The sequence below is a fragment of the Symphalangus syndactylus genome, chromosome 7, assembly GCF_028878055.3.
Source record: "Symphalangus syndactylus isolate Jambi chromosome 7, NHGRI_mSymSyn1-v2.1_pri, whole genome shotgun sequence".
Taxonomy (NCBI): Eukaryota; Metazoa; Chordata; class Mammalia; order Primates; family Hylobatidae; genus Symphalangus; species Symphalangus syndactylus.
Window position 1 is genome coordinate 123,343,282 of NC_072429.2, and position 22,601 is coordinate 123,365,882.

Sequence of the window (22,601 nt, forward strand, 5' to 3'; positions counted from 1 at the left end):
GCTACAGTAAGTCGTCCAGCCTGTGAGGCAGAGTGAGACCCTGTCTCAAAAAAAACAAAAACAAAAACAAAAACTAAGAATTATGGTTTTAAGTTGGTGAAATAAAGATCTTCTACCCCCTTCTCTCAAAAAAAAAAAAAAACCCAAGGAGAAAACCAGGATTTTTTTAAATGAAACTAGGAGACATATGTTACCCCAAATCACAACATATAAAGCTGAAAGTGGACAGAGAAATGATAAACAACCAGTGTTTAAGTGCCAAGTAACTTAAATGCTATGTGTCTGGAAAGAAAGACAAGCAAACCTAGAAGTAGATACAGTCCCTAGAAAGTGGAGTAAGGGAGGGACTGAAATGGAGATTGTTTGAGAAAACTCCAAGAGAAGATGGGGTTCCTAGGTTATGTATCTGTGACTTGGTGCAGAGAAAGAGGTGCTGGGTCTCAAGAGAATCCACATCAGAAACAGTTGGAGAACAACAAGCTCAGAGAAGTACAGGCATCAGGCAAAGGCCTGAGCATGGAGACTGGGGCAGCCCACTAAACAGTGAGATCCTCTAACCCATCCTGCTCCAAAACACTGTCAGGGACATTTACAAACCCCTTCCCTCCACTGTTCCCCATTTTTCCAGCAGAGAACACAGGATCCCTCTCTGGAGAAACTGAACCAACCCAGAAAAAGATCTCTACAAACTGACATTTGGGAATCCCTAGCAAAAAGTCAGTTGGCCATCTGAGCCTGCCAGTTGCTGGAATGCTTCCTAGAGAGCTTCCAAATGGCTTTTTTTTTTTTTTTTAAAAATAGACAGTGAAGGACTGCCTGACATTTGAAGAAAGTTTCCATCATCACAGAGACCAAAGGAAAGAAGAAAAGGTGACTGTGAGGAAACAAATGCAGGAAGACAAGCAGAAGGTAACTTTAAACTATAATTCATGTCTTTAGAGAGATGAGAAGACACTGCAGTATAAAAATATTCAGAAATTGAAAACAAAAGTTGAAGTAAATTTCATAAAAAGGGTTACAAAATATAGCACTTTTTTTTGGAAGGTGGGAAACAATGGAAATAGAATAAAAAGAATACGAGTTATCAGTCTGGTATGCCCAAGAAAAGAACAGAAAAGAAAAATCAAATTCCAAGGACGGGTAAAGATGAGCCCCCCACTGGAAGGGCTAATGGAAAAGCAACACCAGGCATGATGAAAACCATCAACACACATCTTCGTGAAATTTCACATCAGAGATGAAAAACTAAAACCTTTCATAAGAGAAGAAAACTAGGTCACAGGTAAAGGATTAGGAATCAGAGTAGCAACTTTTCATCAAAACTGGAACCTACTGATGGGACAGTATAAATTCTCGATGAAAATGATTTCTGATCTTGAATTTTATGCAACAGAACTATCAATTGAAAGTGGGGGGCCGGGTGCGGTGGCTCACACCTGTAATCCCAGCACTTTGGGAGGCTGAGATGGGTGGATCACGAGGTCAGGAGATCGAGACCACCCTGGCTAACACGGTGAAACCCCGTCCCTACTAAAAATACAAAAAAAACCCCAAAAAACTAGCCAGGCGTAGTGGCGGGCGCCTGTAATCCCAGCTACTCGGGAAGCTGGGGCAGGAGAATGGCGTGAACCCGGGAGGCGGAGCCTGCAGCGAGCCAAGATCGCACCACTGCACTCCAGCCTGGGCGAATGAGTGAGAACCCCTCAAAAAAAAAAAAAAAAAAAAAGGGGTGGGTTCTCTCCCCTTTCATTAACTATCCAAGCTAACTTGTAAGAGGAAGAGCAGAAAAAAAATTCATTTTCAAACATGCAAAATCTCAAGAAACTTAATTCCCATGAAAACATCCTCAGACGATGTTATAGAATGTGTTCCACTAAAACAAACACACAAGGAATACATGGGATCTAAAAATAGGAACTAGTCCAAACTGAAACAGACAGATGGAAGGGTCTGCAACTGACGGAACTATTAGATTATCTACATAGGTTTGCTCATGTGGTATACCGTGCTTAACATTTCCTTTCTTGTACTACTTTTTGTTTTCCTGGATTAACCTCCCTCATATTTTTATTTACTTGGCTTTCTTAAACTTGAAGCCCAGCCTGGGCACACAGCAAGACCCTGTCTCAACTAAAAATTTAAAAAATAGCCAGGTGTGGTGGCATGCACCAGTAATTCCAGCTACTCAGGAGGCTGAGGTGGGAGGGTTGCTTAAGCCTGGGAGGTCAAGGCTGCAGAGTTGTGATCACACCACTGCATTCCAGCTTGGGCTACAGAGCAAGTCCCTATCTTAAAACAAAAAACAAAAAACTTGAAACCCTCTCATACTTGGCATAGCACTGTGAAATTATATACTTATATAGGCATAATAATGAAACAACATTTATATAGACATAATAATGAAAATACTGAGTATGCATATAACCCAAAATTCTGAAATAATGACATTGAGAGTGATATGCAGAGAATGGAGGTAGGGGATTAGTACGGGATATAAGAACTAACGTGCTCATATACCCCAATGAGAATAGACAAAGGGGATGAATCAAGAGACAATAGTATATGAATATTATTTAGAAATATGGTGACAAACAGCAAAATTGTTGCTGCTAGAAAAGCTGACTTGGGGTAAGGTCATGCTGGGGGGGGACTCTGATATTTGTTTATATCTGTTAGTACTACTTGACTTTTTAATCTCTATGCATATATTCCCTTGCATATTAATTAATTTTAAAGTTAATTAAACCATTAATTTAAATATGAAAGCATCTTAGATATTTAAACTCTGAACTCTAGAGCAAATACGTAATTCCATGATTCTATTTCCCTAGATTTTAGTCAAAAATGATGCAACTGGAAACATAATAATTTTAAGGGTATGAGACAATGAAGAAGGACAGAAAGTCCTATACTATTTTTTAACTGATTTAATGGGCTACATTGACATCCTGTGAAAAGACACTGGTAGAAGCTCTTACATATTTGACAAAACCAACCCAGGGACCTAGCTGTGCTAGCTGACTGTACTGTGTGAAGTTTAGTGTGGTATAACAGCAGAAAGATCACAGAGTGAGAAGCCAGAGGACATGGGTTCTTATTCTTTGAGAAACTCTATACCTGTTTCCTAATTTCTTTGAGCCCGGTTTCTTTGCCTGCAGAGATGTATGACTGTCATAGAATAACCTTTCATCCATAGTCAGACATGACGTGTATATGTATACATAATGCTATGAACACGTTTTCAAGGGATCGAATGACCTGAGAATAAACTGGATTACTAGAGAAAGCCAGCTGCTGATCTCAACACAAAATTGTTTTCCATTATTAGAACATAATGTAGTAGTCTATAACTTTTGAGCTTTAACTATTAATAGTAATGTACTGTTTAATTTCTTACATAAATAATTACTGAAATTCCCAGCAAAGATCAGTGCAAACACACACAAACTTTAATGAAAATAAATCTTCATCAGCAATTCACTGTAAAACAATTTAAGAAATCTGCTTAAATAAAAGTTAAAAACCAAAGCAACCTAAGAACGTACCAACCATTAAATCCTATATAAAGATCCAAGTCAATCAAAGCAGCTGCTGCTTCCTTGGTACCATCAAATGAATGCACCTGGGGACATACAGGCATAAGTTTATTATTATAATAATTACTCTTTAAAATTCTAAGTAACATTAATAAGACTTTGTAGGCAAAAATATAGATCCCTGTAAGTTTTTGGACCTCAGGGTTTCAAAGGTGGTAGTCCCTATAATTTTTATTTTCATATTATTTTTCACAATTATAACCTGTCATCATCTCCAGTGACATGATGCAAAACGTTAGCTGCCGAGAATTTCTCTCTTTAGAGTGGCAGTGTTGCTGTCTCTGCACTAGCATTAGTGCAGAAGCTCCAGGAAGGGGTTTAGGAATAGACATATTCTTAGGCAAAAACATGAGGAAAGCTTAGTAATTTTATGGCACTATTTAAAATAATTTTTAAAGTACTGATGAATTTTCTGTTAGAGGATACTTTTTTTTGTTTTGTTTTGAGATGGAGTTTCGCTCTTGTTGCCCAGGCTGGAGTGCAATGGTGCGATCTTGGCTTACCGCAACCTCCGCCTCCCTGCTTCAAGCAATTCTCCTGCCTCAGCCTCCTGAGTAGCTGGGATTACAGGCATGCGCCACCACGCCTCGCTAATTTTGTATTTTATTTTATTTTTTAGTAGAGATGGGTTTTCTCCACGTTGGTCAGGCTGGTCTCGAACTCCCGACCTCAGGTGATTCACCCGCCTCGGCCTCCCAAAGTGCTAGGATTACAGGGGTGAGCCACCACGCCTGGCCGAGGATACCTTTTTTCTGGAAGAGAAATTACTTTTAAGAGGCAAGGCTGGGTGGGCCAGGCGCAATGGCTCATGCCTGTAACCCCAGCACTTTGGGAGGCTGAGGCTGGTGGATCACTTGAGGTCAGGAGTTCAAGACCTGCCTGGCCAACATGATGAAACCCTGTCTCTACTGAAAATACAAAAATTAGCCAGGTGTGGTGGTGCATGCCTGCAGCCCCAGCTACTCGGGAGGCTGAGGCAAGAGAATTGCTTGAACTTGGAAGACAAAAGTTGTGGTGAGCCAAGATCGTGCCACTGCACTCCAGCCTGGGTGACAGAGCAAGGCTCTGTCTCAAAAAAAAAAAAAAAAGAAAAAAAGAAAAGAAATAAAGCAAATGGGCTGAGAGGTAGAGTCTGAAGGTTATGATAAATACCACTAATAATCCCAAGGGCATTAGTTAAAACTAAAACCTCTCTCAATTCTAAAGTACAGTTCCTACAGGATAAATTACAGAGTAAGTAAAAACAGGAAAAAATTACAGAGTTAGTACAAACAGGAAAAAAGTGCACAGTAATATTAACATTACAGCAATGCAGGATGCATACATATTACTAGTAGTATAAATGAGGCAGAGGTTGAACTTAGAGAATACGCATAAAACTGTCAACGTCAGGCTGCATGGGAATGCAAGTGCTTGGTGCTTTTTCCTCTTTCCTTAGCAGGCATAGTGTAACTGTGATTTTATCTACCTGGATTACAATTCTTTTGCTAGACACAGTCACTCACTGAGTCACTCTCCTGAAATTGCATATGAATATTTGTATATCTGAGCATTTTTCTGAGGCAGGTTTCCAAAGGAGTCCATGATCCAAGAGATTAAAAATCATGGCTGGGCGAGGTGGCTCATGCCTGTAATCCTAGCACTTTGGGAGGCTGAGGGGGGAGGATCATGAGGTCAAGAGATCGAGACCATCCTGGCCAACATGGTGAAACCCCATCTCTACTAAAAATACAAAAATTAGCTGGACGTGGTGGTGTGCACCTGTAGTCCCAGGTACTCGGGAGGCTGAGGCAGGAGAATCACTTGAACCCAGGTGGCGGAGGTTGCAGTGAGCTGAGATTGTGCCACTGCACTCCAGCCTGGCGAGAGCGAGACTCCATCTCAAAAAAAAAAAAAAAAATCACTGCCATAGATATCAGAGGTATGTGGTGAGCAGATAGTATTTATGGGAAATGTCTCCAGACTAATGACTAAAATGACTATATCAGAGAAGTGTTTAGTGCAGAATGCAAATTACAGAAAGGAGAATGGCTCTCTAGATCAGAATAGTAGGTGAATACAGCGGACAAGAAATGAGAAAGGCAAACCTAAAACAAATTGTAAAATATTTCAAAACATAAAAATTAGTTTATATTTGCCCAAAATTTGGATGGAAGAACATTAAAGAATACCTGACAGAAGAGACAAAGAATATCATGCACAGCATTAGGATGTGTAGAAGTGAATTCAAGGGCCAGGCACAGTGGCTCACACCTGTAATCCCAACACTTTGGGAAGCCAGGGTGGGCAGACTGCTTGAGTTTAGGAGGAAATCAGCCTAGGCAACATGGTAAAACTCCATCTCTACAAAATATACAAAAAAATTAGCTGGGCATGGTGGCACATGCCTGTAGTCCCAGCTACTTGGGAGGCTGAGGATGGCTTGATCCCGGGGAAGCAGAGGTTGCAGTGAGCTGAGATTGTGCCACTGCACTTCAGTGTGGATGACAGAGCCAGACGCTTTCTCAATAACCAAAAAAAAAAAAAAAAAAACCCACACAAAAAACAAATTTCACAGGGTTTTGTGAATGGAATTCTGTATGCATTCTTGTACTTTGAACAAAGGAACTGTAATTAAAACTGATTTGTGTTTATGCCACACCTGGTCCATAAATTCAACAGTAAATTTACATGTCTTTCAAAGGATGGGAAAAGAAGCTCCTAATTCTATTGAATTCTATCTAATTCATATGTTTTTCTTTGTTATTCCTTTTTAAAAAAAATTTAAATGTTGATATCTGAATTAGGGGCCATCCTTAATAACCAAGATGCTTTGTGTGTCACATCAATGTTAAGTATCCCTTATCCCAAGTGTGTGGGACCAAAAGTGTTTCATATTTCAGATTTTTTCAGATTTTGGAATATCTGCATATACATAAAAAGAAATCTTTGGGAAGGGACTCAAGTCTAAACATGAAATTCATTTATGTTTCACATACACCTTATACCATACCCTGAAGGTAAATATTTTAAATAATTTTGTGCGTGAAACAAAATTTGTGTACAATGAATAATCAGAAAGCAAAGGTGTCATCTCATTCTGGTGCTTAAAAAGGTTCAGATTTTGGAGCATTTTGCACTTGGGAGTATTTTGGATTTTTGGATTAGAGATGTTCAACCTGTATTAAAAATGACTATTTTATACTTACCACTCCCCCTACACACCGATCTCTATTTCTTTTCATTATGTCTGTGAATTAAAAACAAAGAACTTTTAGCAAACAGCTTGATTTCTACAACATTCTTAAGTTCTGAATGAGACTTTGGTTTTAACTCACCCAAAAATTCAGCATGTGAGTTTCGACAATGAAGAAACATTGGTAATTTTGTTTGTTCTGACAGTTCAAACTGTTTTTCAAAATATCTGCATAATGCAAAAAAAAAAATTCTCATTACAAATTGTATTTTAGCATGAGGAAGGTAATGATGTCAAAAGAGCTTTTAAATTAAAGGTATTTAATTCTCTAGAAATTACAGGACAAAAATTGTGAATATTCAAAGCACATCAGGCTTATCAAAGGGTTTTCATAACTTACAACTTCTGGAAAGAAATACTTCATTTTCTGGGCTTACAAAATTATCTGGGGCCTTTAATTTTCAGAAAGTAACACCACTGGGCCCTTGCCACTGGGAGCACCATCAGTGGGAGTCAACTCACCAAGCGAGAAGCCCGGCAGAGCTTCATTACTGCATGCTAATCTATTCCATTTTGCAACCAGTTTTTTATGTGCTGTTCTATAAAAGAAGTTATTGCCACTGGGCAAAATGAACAAGGTTTCCCTCAAAAATGAAATCTAAGTATCTGCTAAACAGCAAATAACTCAATTATGCTATTAAAAAAAGAAAATTACATGATAACATGGTAGCCCTGAATATCTTAAGAGTACTTGATAAGAAGGTTTTTCCAAGTACCAGATACCATTGTCTCATTTGATCCTCAAAATAACCTGAGTATAAAAGCTGGTGTCAGAGAGGTGTAGTACTTTGTCCAAGATAACAATACCTGGCATGGCCAACTTGGAACCAGAACTTCAGTGCTCTAATTCCAAGTCCCAGCCTAAACGACAAAAACCTGTTACGTTTTCGAGAAGCTTCCTTCTGGTCCCGGCGTATAATGACAATATTCAGAGGATACAATGAATGTTCATTCTGTTGGTTTTTTCACTTCAACACAGTGCTCCCCCTTATTCTCACAAATGGTAGGTTCAACTGCATCAGGATAACAGGTGGCTTATTATTTTCTTAAATGTGCTTACCTCTTCTAAGCCCTTTAATTTGGGGAAACAATTTCTCTGTTTAACTTAAGCCTCTTTTGCTATATTTTTCTATATCATATTTCCTGATGTGCAGGACTATTTTACCCCCTTTGCTCTCTTGAAAATGCTAAATTTTAAAATTAGAAATAGAAATGTACTTCTCAAGAAGCAGTCTTCAGGCCGGGTGTGGTGGTTCACACCTGTAATGCCAGCACTTTGGGAGGCCAAGGCAGGTGGATCACTCGAGGGCAGGAGTTCAAGACCAGCCTGGCCAACATGGTGAAACCTCATCGCTACTAAATATACAAAAATTAGCCGGCGTGTTGGCACACGTCTGCAATCCCAGCTATTCGGCAGTCTGAGGCACGAGAATCTCTTGAACCCAGGGTCAGAGGTTGCAGTGAGCTGAGATCATACCACTGCACTCCAGCCTGGGTGACAGAGCAACACTCTGTCTTAAAAAAAAAAAAAAAAAATTAAAAATTAAAAAATAGAAATAGTCTTCCTAAAATTGGTGGTCTATGTCTGTATTACCAAATGTTTGGGTTTTAAAATCTCCTTTTCAGATTCTGCTGGGTTAGAATAAGCAAAAATATTTTCCTTTCATTAACAAAGTCCTGAAATTTTGCAGTGTAGGAAATATTAATGACAACTTGGACAAAAAGAGATTTTAATAATATAACCAGTCACTATTTCCATAACCTCTAAAGTAAACCAAATGTCAGCAATTAAGTGTGCGCTAGTCATTATGTCAACTTTACTAATATATTTGGCTCTGGCTACACACAGCAGGCAGTACTCTTCATTGTGTGCACTGCTCTATGCTGTACTGGTTATTTTTTCCACACACAATTCCATGGACCAAACCACATGACCAAGCTACAAATTCAAAGTATCTAATGGTCGGATGGAAAATTAGCTTCCTATATGAATGTAGGCAAAAGTACAGTTTATGAAAATAACAGAGGCCAGCTGGGTGTGTGGTTCAAGCCTGTAATCCCAGCACTTTGGGAGGCCGAGGTGGGCAGATTGCTTGAGCTCAGGAGTTCAAGACCAACCTGGGCAACATGGTGAAACCCCATCTCTACAAAAAATACAAGAATTAGCCAGGTGTGGTGGCATATGCCTATAGTCCCAGTTCTTGGGAGGCTGAGGTGGGAGGATTGCTTGAGCCTGGGGAGGTCAAGGCTGCGGTGAGCCGTGATCACACCACTGCACTCCAGCTTGGATGACAGAGTGAGACCCTGTCTCAAAGGAAAAAGAAAAAGAAAATAACAGAAGCCTAAGCAATGGGCCCACAGAATTTTACATAATTCAAGAAAAGAAAGGTCCCTGAATTCATGCTAGCTACGTATCATAAATAAGCCATGTGGTAAAAAAAAATTATTCCTAATGATACAAATTGAGGATAACTCGTACTGAGCATCAAATGACTATTATCTTTAGAGAAGAAAAACCCACCATGGTAACTAGAAATAACAGTATAAGTTACAGGGTAGGAATTGGCATCTATTAAGAGACTTCTCTGCCTGTTTTACTCATTTATTATTTTTTTAAAGTTCATAAATAAAAATAATTTTCCACTTGAGTTATTTGCTCATCTTAGTGAAGCTTCTGATTTTATTACTGCTTCTTACAGTTGAGGTTTAACTATCTAATGACAAGAGCTGGAAAAGTTCAGCTTCAGGAGCAGTTGTTATTAATTAGGATCCCAGTGAGTTTCATGGGTATACCTCAACACAGGTAGTAATCCCTCCTCTGTAAGCTGCTTGATGGCAACATGGCCTCAGTTGCTCATCTCTAGGGTCCCCTAAATTCCCAAAGGATTGTTTTAAAATCTTCTTGTTGTAGTTTTTAAGACCTGAACAGTGTTAACATTTTAAAGCCCCAACAAAAATGCCCAAAGCAAATTCCTCCTACCCAAGAGAACAGAGCTCTAAATTGCAACAAGGAAAGGAGTGTAGCACAAGGCCAGGAAATTGAAAATACAGGGTATGGCTTAAAGGATAAACTTTCCATAAGTAGATCAGGCCTTTCCTTGTTTTCACTCTTTGCTTCTCTTCCTCAGTCTTTAAAAAATACTTTTTCCAGAAAAGGTCTAGGTACCAAAACAAGAAAAAAGTATTAAAAAACTTTTAAAAGTTCCAAACAAAAACAATAGCTAGCATCTTCCTTTAGGGTGGTAATATTTCTAGTACGAGGAATGTAACAACAGCCATGATTGCGCACGTAATCTGCATGACTCATGTCACTATGGGCTTTGTACGCCTTATGTTAAGAAAGGTAGGCAGCAATCTCCCCATTTTAAAGGGGATGCACAAAGGGATGAAGTGACACCAAAGGCAGTTGTAAATCTCACCCAAAGATCTGCTGATTCCAAAGTTCATCCTTTTAACCTGGTCATACACCACCTTCACTTACCATTATTTTTCAGACACTACATCTATTGTATATTAATTTTTCTGCCTTGCCTCCTAATTTTCTATTTTTCTTTTCTCATACATCTCCTTTTTCCTGACTACATATTTACTTAAAAACAAATCATGGCCGGGTGCACTGGTTCATGCCTGTAACCCTAGCACTTTGGGAGGCCATGGTGGGTGGATCACTTGAGGTCTGGAGTTCAAAACCAGCCTGGCCAACATGGTGAAACTCTGTCTCTACTAAAAATACAAAAAAATTAGCCAGATGTGGTGATGGGCACCTGTAATCCCAGCTACTTGGGAGGCTGAGGCAGGAGAATTGCTTGAACCTGGGAGGTGGAGGCTGCAGTGATCTGAGATCGCACCACTGCACTCCAGCCTAGGGGAAAGAGTGAGACTCCATCTCAAAAAACAAACAAACAAAATCATACACGGTTTGTTCCAGATGGTAGAAAAGTGCAGACCAAAATCTGAAGTCTTCCAAAAATAAACCCAATAGTGAAAGCTGAATTATAGGCTTTTGATCCACGCTGCTCAAAGGGAATAAAAAAGAACCTTCCCTCTGTATTAAATATTCAACAGACATTTACTAAGTGCCTACCATGTGCTGAGAGTACTGTGCTAAGTGCTATGGAACTGTCACATGAGTAAGACTTGGTGTGTGCCTTTGAGGAACTCAAAGACACCTGTCTGTTGTGGGGAGGAAGGGATAATGAAAACCCATTTCTGTACAACATGGTAAGTGCTGCAACAAGTAGAGTGCTGTGTACACAGAACAGATTGCATGCTGTGAGTACACGCCAGGGGAAAAGGAGTGAGGGGCAGAGAATGTGGGTATTTGTTTCCTTAACAACAATCAAAATGTGACTGTTAATAGTGTGTCTTTTTTTTTTTTTTTTTTTTGAGACGGACTCTTTCTCTGTTGCCCAGGCTGGAGTCCAATGTCATGATCTTGGCTCACTGCAACCTCCTCCTCCCCAGTTCAAGCAATTCTCCTGCCTCAGCCTCCCAAGTAGCTGGGATTACAGGTGCTCACCACCACACCCGGCTAGTTTTTGTTTTTAGTAGAGATGGGGTTTCACCATGTTGGCAAGGCTGGTCTTGAACTCTTGACCTCAGGTGATCGGTCTGCCTTGGCCTCCCAAAGTGCTGGAATTACAGGCATGAGCCACCACAACCGGCTGTTTTTTTTTTAACCAAGTCATTTGATGTTTTATTATTAAAATTTTAAAAATCTAAAGTAGAACTGCCTATCTTATCAAAATTTCCTCCTACTTTAGTTTGTCATTAGCTTATCCACTCTGGAAGAAGCCAATGTCACATGCTGTCACCTTAGAGCATCCCCCAGAAAGTCAGTCCTTCCCTCTGCTGTTCACACACTTTAGTGACAGCACTTCCAACCTATTTTAATTATTTATGTCCTCTCTTGGAAAAAGTCTCATTCTTCTTTGTATCATGCTGAGGAGGCACTTGGTAATCATTTACTGAATGGAGTTTGAACCTCTCTATTAGCAATTAACACTTGGCATGTGAGTTCAAGCACAAGCTGTGATATGCATATTCTAAGATCTGACACTATTCTGATGATGGTGAAGAATCTTCAGAACAGTTAAATTAGGCCGGGCGCAGTGGCTCACGCTTGTAATCCCAGCACTTTGGGAGGCCGAGGCGGGCGGATCACGAGGTCAGGAGATCGAGACCATGGTGAAACCCCGTCTCTACTAAAAATACAAAAAATTAGCCGGGCGTGGTGGCGGGTGCCTGTGGTCCCAGCTACTCGGAGAGGCTGAGGCAGGAGAATGGCGTGAACCCGGGAGGCGGAGATTGCAGTGAGCCGAGATCGTGCCACTGCACTCCAGCCTAGGGGACAGAGCGAGACTCCGTCTCAAAAAAAAAAAAAAAAAAAAAAAAAAGAACAGTTAAATTAAACTGATACTGTCAATGTTTTCAATTAACCCCAAAACTGAGTTTAAAGTATTGAGGTTGCATTTTAGAATCAGTTCTAACTATTTTGAATGAAAAGTCATATGGGCAAAAAAACATGGGGACTCTGCCATTGCCCTTGCTTGTCATAACACAGTCTATTAGACTTACAAGGCTTATCCTGACCAAAACCAGACATTAAAGTTGAGGAATATGATATGTGGGCTTAACCTAAAGAACTATTAAAAAGAACTGTTTTTCTATTTCAATGTGAACATGAGAACTTTTAAGGTTAAGTGAGCTGGCCTACATAATATTCGACAGAGCTATAGGGCTTCAGTAACCCTGCTAGTAACCACATGAATGTCCCTGAAAGGCACAGCAAATAATATACCACAAACTAAACAGTTCTAAAAGGGATGTATAAACGAGTGACCTAAAAGAGAGAGTAGGTATCCACAGAGCATTACGTTAACCCATCCTATTCTACTTGGTTATAGATCTTCACACTTCAGAACTTTGGAGCTTGAGGTCTAGGGTATGACCGACTCCACTAGTAGATCTGCTCCTCCCCAAAGTGATTTTCAACCAGGGGGTACATATCAGAATCCCATTTGTGGGGAGCAAGGAGGGAAGGGGGAGGAAGTACGCTTTCCTCATGCGTAATTAAAAAAAATCCCTTCAGGCCATCAAGTCACTGGCTTAATCATATGACCATATCACCATATGACAAAATTATTAATTATTAAATATTATGATACAGCTGGATGGTATCTTAAGAGAGAATCTGATCCTAATTTTTCTTTGGGTATAAGAAACTAAGGAGGACAGAGGATTGTTTATTCTTAAAGGTCTCTAGGGACAGATATTCTACCTTATTCATATTTCTGCATAATATGAGTTCTCAGCAGTGGCTGGCACACAGTGCTCCATAAATATCTGTTGAATGGATGAATAAATCAACCCCCTTTAGAAGCTCAGTCTAATGTTTTATCATTTTCATAATTAAGATGTTTTTGAAATTCAACAAAATGCTTACGTTTTAAATTCAGACTGTGACCTAAATTTTCTTTTCAATCTATAACACTCACCCACCAGTATGATGACAGGAGCTCCAAATTTAGCTCCAGGCAATGGGTTACAGGAAGTCCTGCAGGGTCATGAGCTTTGGAGTTTTCTCAGCAGCCAACGTTCAACATGGCTCCTATTAAAGGAATCTCACAGTTCCAAACTAGCAATATTCAATGCCCAGCAAGAGTAAAATATGCTTTTCTAGCTTTGGTGGTTGATCCTATAATATTTTTGTGGGTTTTTTGTTGCTGGCTTTTTTTTTAGAGATGGAGTCTCCTTATGTTGCTCAGGCTGGTCTGGAACTCCTGAGCTCAAGCAATTCTCTCGCCTCCGCCTCTCAAACAGCTGCGACTACAGGTGCAGGCTGCAGTGCCTGGCTTGTAATACACTTTTAATATCCTTTGCTCTTAAATTATATCTCCCAATTTGGGAGGCCGAGGCGTGTGGATTATTTGAGGTTAGAAGTTTGAAACCAGCCTGACCAATATGGTGAAACCCAATCTTTACTAAAAACATAAAAATTAGCCGGGCATGGTGACATGTGCCTGTAATCCCAGCTACTCAGGAGGCTGAGGCACAAGACTCATTTGAACCCAGGGGGTGGAGGTTGCAGTGAGCCGAGATCACGCCACTGCACTCCAGCCTGGGTGACAGAGAGAGACTGTCTCAAAAAACAAAACAAAACAATCACATTCCCCAAAATAATTTAATTCATTCCATTGGAACTGTTCATGTATGAATGCATCTGTTAAACAAGCAAACAAAAAATGGAAAATCTCTATCACGTAAAACTCATCCCTAATTTCTACCATTACAATAAAATTAAATGGTTAATCAACCAGGGAACTATGTGCTTCCATCCCTTATGAATTACATGCAAGTATGCATGGAATTTGTTTCACTTACTTTTGATATACAAAGGGAAAAACAAAAATATCCTGATGCTTAATCCAACTATACTCTCACCTGATAAAAGTTATTTTAAAAATCACTCATGATTTTACAATAATTTGTAAAGTCAAAAATTTCCTTACTTGAGTTGAGTATCTTTGGGACAAAACTGCAGTCGGTCAAAATCTTTAAAAAGATAAAGAAGAATAATTACTCCTAACTTATACAGAACAAATTACTTATTTTCAAACAAAGTCATTCTAAGAGGCGAGGCTGGCACTCACCAAGTCCACATTCTCCTATTGCCACAACTTTCCCTTTATTGTTTTCAGCAAGATTTAGCAACTCCTTTAAGTAAAGATCAGGGTTATTCTTTTCAAATTCACCACATCTTGTAGGATGACATCCAACTGTACTGAAAAACATATCTAACAGAAAATAATGTCTTAGGATTATTTTCAAAGTATTTTCTCATATTTCTATTTATTATGATATTTAGAGGATATCAAGTAATTTCAACTGGTTTTCAACAATGGCAATAAATTACTCAAATTATAAGAACTGCATTATGTTAATCATATCCAATTTTTAGAATACCTAAACAAAGTAGGATATGAATATGAAAATTGCTTTAATGTATTAATAAAATAATTCAACTTTTTCTAAACCTTGGCATTTAGGGCTGTAGAATGCAAAGTGAATTTTTTTTTTTTTTTGAGACAGGGTGCCACTGTGTCACCCAGGCTGGAGTGCAGTGGTGCTATCACAGCTCACTGCAGCCTTGACTTCCTGGGCTCAAGTGATCCTCCCACCTCAGCCTCCCAAGTAGCTGGGGCTACATACGCATGCCACCACACCGGGCTAATTTTTAATTTTTTGGTAGAGACAGGGTTTCGCTACATTGCCCAGGCTGGTCTTTAACTCCTGAGCTCAAGCAATCCACCTGCCTAGGCCTCCCAAAGTGCTGGGATTACAGGCCTGAGCCACCATGACCAGCATTGATTTTATCTTTTATATTCACCATTCATGTGACTATCTTGATTAGTATATTTTTGTTTGTTTAACACCTATTCCTCCATTATTGATTCATGTATTTAATATAGCAATAAAAATGTATTCCCTTAAACAGGTTAATAGTGGGGGCGATTTAAAGTGGTGGAAAGGGGGATTTGTTTTTTTAGCAAGTAAATGAGGTTCACTTATTTGGAGGAGACTCTGACAGCTTGACTTGTATAGAATACAAATGAGAAGTCAAAAACACTTTTTGAATGGCTTAGCTGAGCCCGAACCATGGGAAAGGTATCAGGCTTTCCTCAGGCTCTCATGCAGATGTTTAGAAACAAAGGAAGCAGCACTTTTAAAGCTGTAAGAACACAGGTTAACATGGAGAGGAGTGGAAGAGGGCTGATAATGGAGGTGGGAGAACTTTAAAAAGCATAGATGTTTGGGGATAAAAAGTAAGGATAAAATGTTCTTATATATCTCAAAAACTCCCTGGAAGATAGTCTATCTTTAATCACTAAGAAAAAGTGTCAATGGGGTGAGTGAGGTGGCTCACGCCTATAATCCCAGCACTTTGGGAGGGCAAGCCAGACAGATCACAAGGTCAGGATTCAAGACCAGCCTGACCAACATGGTGAAACCCCATCTCTACTAAAGATACAAAAATTAGCTGGGCATGGTGGCATGTGCCTGTAATCCCAGCTACTCAGGAGGCTGAGGCAAGAGAATCACTTGTACCCAGGAGGCAGAGGTTGCAGTGAGCCGAGATCGTGCCATTGCACTCCAGCCTGGGTGATAGAACAAGACTCTGTCTCAAAAAAAAAAAAGAAAAAGAAAAAGTGTGAATGGATCCTAAAAGACAAGTGTGGATTTTAGAGAGATTTCCATAAAAATATAGCTTTTAGTAAGTTTTCATACATAAAGGAAACACATCAGTATTTTAAAATACAAAATTTAAAAATTATGTAGAATGTTTAATTCCTCAATGTCTAGCATATAAGATATGCAAAAAAAAAGTTACATTCGTGAATGCCAGATAAAGGAGGTTTTATGTAACTAGGATTCCTTTAATAATCAGTCCTAAAACTTTTAAGATTTTAAATAAATGCAAAATGTATGAACATAAAGCGAGCATATGAGAGATTATATAGCGTTATTATTTGTATTCCTGGTACCTTGCACGGTATCTGGTCCATCTAGTAAAAATTTAATAGAATGACCCTTCACAGCTTAAGTTAAAAAAGAGTAAATAAAAAGCAACTCGTATCTTAAACACGTTAAAACACACACATGAATTCCACATCAAAAACACGTGAGGTTGGCTGGGTGCGGTGGCTCACGCCTGTAATCCCAGCATTTTGGGAGGCCGAGGCGGGCGGATCACAAGGTCAGGAGATCAAGACACATCTTGGCTAACACAGTGAAACCCCTTCTCTACTAAAAATACACAAAATTAGCTGGGCGTGGTGGCAGGCACCTGTAGTCCCAGCTACACGGGAGGCTGAGGCTAGGAGAATGGCATGAACCAGGGAGGCGGAGCATGCAGTGAGCCGAGATTGCGCCACTGCATTCCAGCCTGGGCGACACAGCGAGACTCTATCTCAAAAAGAAACAAAACACACCTGAGGTTAAACTGTGTACCTGGAGAACTTTATTCTCATTAGCTGAAATCTTAAAATAATCTTCGTTGAGCAGTATGAAATGGTTTTATAAACATCTGATATACCAATGAGTACTTTGAATTTTGTAGTCTTAATCATGTCCCATTGAAATCAGTCCATTTTCCTATTGTTTCCACAGTCATGATCCATTGTATTGTACCTGAAACAGTTTTCAGAAAGACTTCTTCAAAATTACTTAATTCATTTTTTTTTTGGTAAAAGAAATAATGAGGATACCATTTGTTTGTGCCAAATGCAGTGCATCTTTACTGTCTTGTAGATTTCCACCTGTAATCATAAACTGAAATAGAAAGAAAACAAAATAAGCTGACTTTAACAGGGCAGCAATAACAGTTTCCTAAACATGCCTTCCTACCACTTCCTTATTCCAGAATGCTCTTTCCTCTGTGACTGTCACACACCTACCCTTTGTTTAAAATTCAGCTGGGAGATTACCTCCTATACAGAGTGGTACCTGACTACACTTCAGGGATGTATGTATGTATGTGTGTGTGCATGTAGAGGTGTAGAATTCATCACTAGACTCTGTTAAAATGTACTTATATGTCTACCTTTCCTATTAGACAATGAGTTCCTTGAGGACAGAGATCAGGTGTTATGAAAGCGTGAATAACGAAATCAATGATTCAATAGTGTTGATTGATTCAACAGTTCTCCAAGTGTAGTCTGGTAACTCCCAGTAGGTATGTGAAATCAAAACTATTTTCATAATAATAATAAGATAGTTTGTCTTTTTCACTCTCACTCTACTGCAAGTGTCCACAAGGTATTCAAGAAGCTACACGATGTGTGATACCACCAGAGACTGACTACAGAAAAAGATATGAAAATTCAGCAGGCTTCTAGTAACACAGTCATTAGAGATTTGAAAAAACATACAACCGTACTCATGTTGCTAATTTTTTTGTTCTGGAATATACTTATTTTTCATAAAAATATGCTATTTATGTTATCCAGTAGTTTCTTATTTTAAAAGGAATATTTAAAATTTTTTGTTTTACTTTTTAATATAGTATATATCAGTAGGTAGGACTCACACAAACAAAAGCTCTTTGGGGGTCCTCAATAACAAAGAATGTGAAGGGGATGTGAGAGCAAAAGGTTTGAGATCAGTCCGTTAATGCACGCTAATGAATTCTCTGTAGGAAAACGTACGGCTTTTGGCAAATAAGCATACTTCCACATAGACCCATTAGAGTCCACCCGGTAATTAGAATGCCATCTTTCCTAATCTGTTAAAATGAAAATGTCACTAAAGAGTTATGTGTTGATAGTGAGCGCACTGAAGCAGTGCTGCGTAAGGGGCACATTCTTCTAAAGACGTGATTCAAGCACAATGATGTATGTTTTTGTAAAGCATACTTCAAGAGTCTCACTAAAATGATGAATTCATTCTAGGTACAACTTAGGGAGAAAACACAAAACGAAGGTAGAATTGCAAATGATAAATAGATCTTTTCATATAGCTATTTAAATCTTTAATATGATTAGATATTGCATATCCGTTCAGGAAACATATAGCCATAATTAAATCCTTGACTATCTGTAAAACAGAAGATGTAAGGCAGGGCACAGTTGCTCACGCCTATAATCCCAGCACTTTGGGAGGCTGAGGCAGACGGATCACCTGCAGTCAGGAGTTCGAGACCATCCTGGCCAACATGGCGAAACCCCGTCTCTACTGAAAATACAAAAATTAGCCAGGCGTGGTGGCAGGCCCCTGTAGACCCAGCTATTTGGGAGGCTGAGGCAGGAGAATCACTTGAACCCAGGAGGCAGAGGTTGCAGTGAGCGAAGATCATGCCACTGCACTGCAGCCTGGGGGATAGAGCAAGACTCTGCCTCCAGGAAAAAAAAAAAAAAAGACATTAATAAAAATATTGGGAAAACTTTCTTGTTACTAACATACCTAAAACTTTAATACTAGAACAGATGCCTACATCTAGTATTTAAATTACATAAAATACTAACCAAGTATACTTTTTATTTTACCTATAACTTTTCTAAATAGTTGAAAAACAACAGCAAGACAAGAGGGCATCATCTCCTCTCCCAGTGTATAAGAAAACGATAATGATGATCTCATGGTGGTGGCTTCCATCATACACATAACGAAGGTTGTTTATGCCAGGTATGATACCAAATACTTTACATTCAATATTTTATTTAGCCTTCATAACAACTCTATTAAGTACTATTATCATTCTCATTTTACAGATGAGAAAACTGAAGTCTAGTGAGATAAAAAACCCCAGGTTATAAAGCTATGAAAAATGAAGCATGGGCTGGATACCACGTTTGTTATGCCCTAACTATGCTTTTAACTACTACAATATAAATGCAAGGTATTGAATTAAATTTCAGTTTGGAACCATGTCCAAGTAAAAATCACTTCAGTTCTGTCATTCCTAAGTGTGTGTGTCTGTGTGTGTGTGTGTGTGAATAAACATTAAGATTAAATTACGGCTAACACATGAAAATTTAGGAGCTTAGTATTTCAGAGTCTGCAGAAAAGCATTGTTTAAAGTGATTTACCAAGCAGAGTGACTGCATAATGAGAAATTAATGTAACTTTTATCTTTTCATATTTTTTGTGAACAATAACAAATAAAAGTTTAGTTGGAGACTGCAAAACTCATTTAGTCAGCAGTGTCACTTTCCAAAACAAGTTATTCATCTAGGAGGTAGCAGCTACACAGTGTCCTGGTAGCATACTATGGAACTTAACCTTATTTCTTAGTGTATGTGTGGGCTAGCTCTCTGTTTTAAAGCTAATTTAAAGAAATATCTATTCATTTGCTTACTAGAACTCTCTAAAAAGCCGTAGACATTTTATTACTGTAAAAATTAAAGTATTACTCCGTTATTTAAATGGTATACCCAAACTATAAATAGCTACACTTGGTGTCAGGTACATGTCTTTTTGATTATTGCTTAATTCTGACAAATGCTAAATTATATTATAAAATTGATTAAAAGCTGCCTCTTAAGCCTGGTAATTCACACAGGTTTAAAAAATTTTTTTTCAAAGAGGTTTTGCCATTTATCATATATAAAAACTATACATGAGATTTGTGTAACTTAAATTGCTATGAACAGAGTATTTTGATATTTTGTTTCAATTAACTTTCTAATATCACAAGTAGACAATATGTACCCCAACTGTGGCATTGGTTTGTTCCTTTCCACTCTGCAAAATTTTAACTAAAATTTAGTTAAAAAATGAATTTTAAAAATCTCAAGAATAACAAAATGGATGTTACCTTTTTAACACCAATCTCGACAGCTCTCCCTATTACATCCTGTAAGTCATCTGTAAAAGATAAACTTTCATAAACTTTCTGATTATGAAAACCTGGCAGACAAAATTTTGACTTTTTTTCTTTTAGCTTTTGTGCAAATTGCTATTTGAAGTTTTATATTTGAAATTATAAACTTCTACAGGTAAGAAGACCTCAATTAAACTTTATTATAAATGTTCATGATCATGATTTATCAATAAATGTGTTTCACTTTGTTTATAGTTTTATCCAAAATGCATAATGAGTTCTTTTTTTTTGAGACGGAGTTTCGTTCTTGTTGCCCAGGCTGGAGTGCAATGGTGTGGTCTTGGCTCACCGCAACTTCCACCTCCTGGGTTCCAGCGATTCTCATGCCTCAGCCTCCCAAGTAGCTGGGATTACAGGTGCTCGCCACCACGCCCAGCTAATTTTATTGTATTTTTAGTAGAGATGGGGTTTCACTGTGTTGGCCAGGCTGGTCTCGAACTCCTGACCTCAGGTGATCCGCTTGCCTCGGCCTCCCAAAGTGCTGGGATTACAGGCATGAGCCACTGCACCAGGCCATGAGTTCTTTATTATTTCAATTTTAAGAGCAGATTATGTTGCCCAGGCTGGTCTTGAACTCCTGAGCCCAGGCAATCCTCCTGCCTCAGACTCCCAAAGTGCTGAGATTACAGGTGTGAGCCACAAGGCCCAGCTTGAATTATGCTTTTCAAGATCTCCTGAGGCAGAAAATTTGTCTTCACAGAGAAACTATTCACCTTAATAAAGGAAATATTTACCTTGATGCTTTTGAACTCCCCTATAAATTCCTCTGAACATAGGGTCAGTCAAGTTGATACCAATATCTGTAGAAAGCAAAAGTCACTGATTAATTATTGAGTCTCTACTTGAAACTTGTACTTAAATAAAAAGCTTCTGTTACTAAACTTTTTGTTCACACACTCATCTACTCAAACAATATCCAAGTGCCTACCACTTGTCAACTACTGTGCTAGAAACATGGGATACAAAGATGAATAGGATATAATTCCTGCTTCCAAGAAACTCACTGCAGAACTGGTAAGGCAGATCCATTATCAGACAATTATGAAATATTAGAAGTAAACACTGGTACTATGGGACACAGAAGAGGAACACCCAACCTAGTCTGGTGGCTGGCTCAGAAGAGGCTTCCAGAAAGAAGTCATCATTGAACTGAATCTTAAAGGATGAGTGACTATTATCCAGTGGAAGAGAGGTAACTGCAGAAAGAGGAAGCAGTGGGAGCAAAGCCTTCAAGATGGGAAAAAGCACAGTGCTTATAAAGAGCTACAGGCTGTTCCCGCTGCTGTAGAGAAGAACAATTGGCCCTCTGTATCTCTGGGATCTGGATCTGCAGATTCAGCCAACCACAGGTCGATTGAAAATATTAGAAAATAAAAATAACAACACAACAATCAAAAATAATATAAATAAAAGCACAGTAAGGTATAAAAACCATTTACATAGCATTTACATCAAATTAGGTATTTTAAGTAATCTAGACATGATTTAAAGCATACATGAGGATATGCACAGGTTACAGGCAAACACCATGCCATTTTATGTAAGGGATTGGAACATCCAAGGGTTTTGGTATCTGCAGGAGGTCCTGGAACCAATCTCCTGCTGATACTGAGGGCAGACAGTGTAAGGAAGGGAGGGGTCAGAAGACGCCAGACTCAGCTATGGTACAGACGCTTGTCTTTAAAATACTGGATGCAACAGGAAGCTCTGTTCTGCTGTAGACTATAAGGGAACATGGGGAACAACAAGATATGAAATCAGACTGTGATTGGTCACAGGCAAGAAGAAAAATGCATCCCTTATTGAAAATACATATTTAGCTTTTAGCAGGAGGAGAATCTCAAAATTTGCGGTGGTGGTAGGCAGCTGATTACCAAGACTCCCTACATTATTTCTGCCAAGTTTTAGCTTCTTGGTATGTTCTCATTCTAATTTCTACCAAGTTGGTCCCCAGGAATGTCTGCTCCACCAATAAGACATACCTTGAAACTGAATGGGAGTTTAGAAAATTTAAGAGACAGTGAACAGAGTATTCCAGGCATTTGAAACAATAGGGAAGTGAGGAGCGCCTCTGCCCGGCCGCCCCGTCTGGGAAGTGAGGAGCGCCTCTGCCCGGCCACCCATCGTCTGGGAAGTGAGGAGCGCCTCTGCCCAGCCACCCATCGTCTGGGAAGTGAGGAGCACCTCTGCCCGGCCGCCCCATCTGGGAAGAAGTGAGGAGCGCCTCTGCCTGGCCGCCCCGTCTGGGAAGAAGTGAGGAGTGCCTCTGCCCGGCCGCCCCGTCTGGGAAGTGAGGAGCGCCTCTGCCCGGCTGCCCCGTCTGGGATGTGGGGAGCGCCTCTGCCCGACCACCCCGTCTGGGAGGTCTACCACGGAGGCCAGAAGCAAT

The 22,601-nt window shown here is 39.3% G+C and overlaps 1 protein-coding gene across 7 annotated transcripts in view; it reads right to left on the reverse strand.

Annotated features, from left to right (window-relative positions):
- TATDN1 (TatD DNase domain containing 1) overlaps positions 1 to 22,601 on the reverse strand; it is a 49,747-nt gene that overhangs the window by 12,112 nt on the left and 15,034 nt on the right. Inside the window, exons 2-9 of one of the 7 annotated variants that reach the window (XM_055287212.2) lie at positions 20,947 to 21,012; positions 20,147 to 20,196; positions 17,100 to 17,163; positions 14,484 to 14,627; positions 14,343 to 14,385; positions 6,914 to 6,999; positions 6,785 to 6,825; positions 3,546 to 3,622 (exon numbers count right to left, since the gene is read on the reverse strand). In XM_055287212.2, the coding sequence (XP_055143187.1) occupies positions 3,546 to 3,622; positions 6,785 to 6,825; positions 6,914 to 6,999; positions 14,343 to 14,385; positions 14,484 to 14,627; positions 17,100 to 17,163; positions 20,147 to 20,196; positions 20,947 to 21,012 (571 nt within the window). Of the gene's footprint in view, positions 1 to 3,545; positions 3,623 to 6,784; positions 6,826 to 6,913; positions 7,000 to 13,328; positions 13,442 to 14,342; positions 14,386 to 14,483; positions 14,628 to 16,823; positions 17,023 to 17,099; positions 17,164 to 20,146; positions 20,197 to 20,946; positions 21,014 to 22,601 lie in introns of those variants that run through there. The other 6 variants (XM_063642950.1, XM_063642949.1, XM_063642948.1 and 3 more) reach the window with 6 other exon arrangements.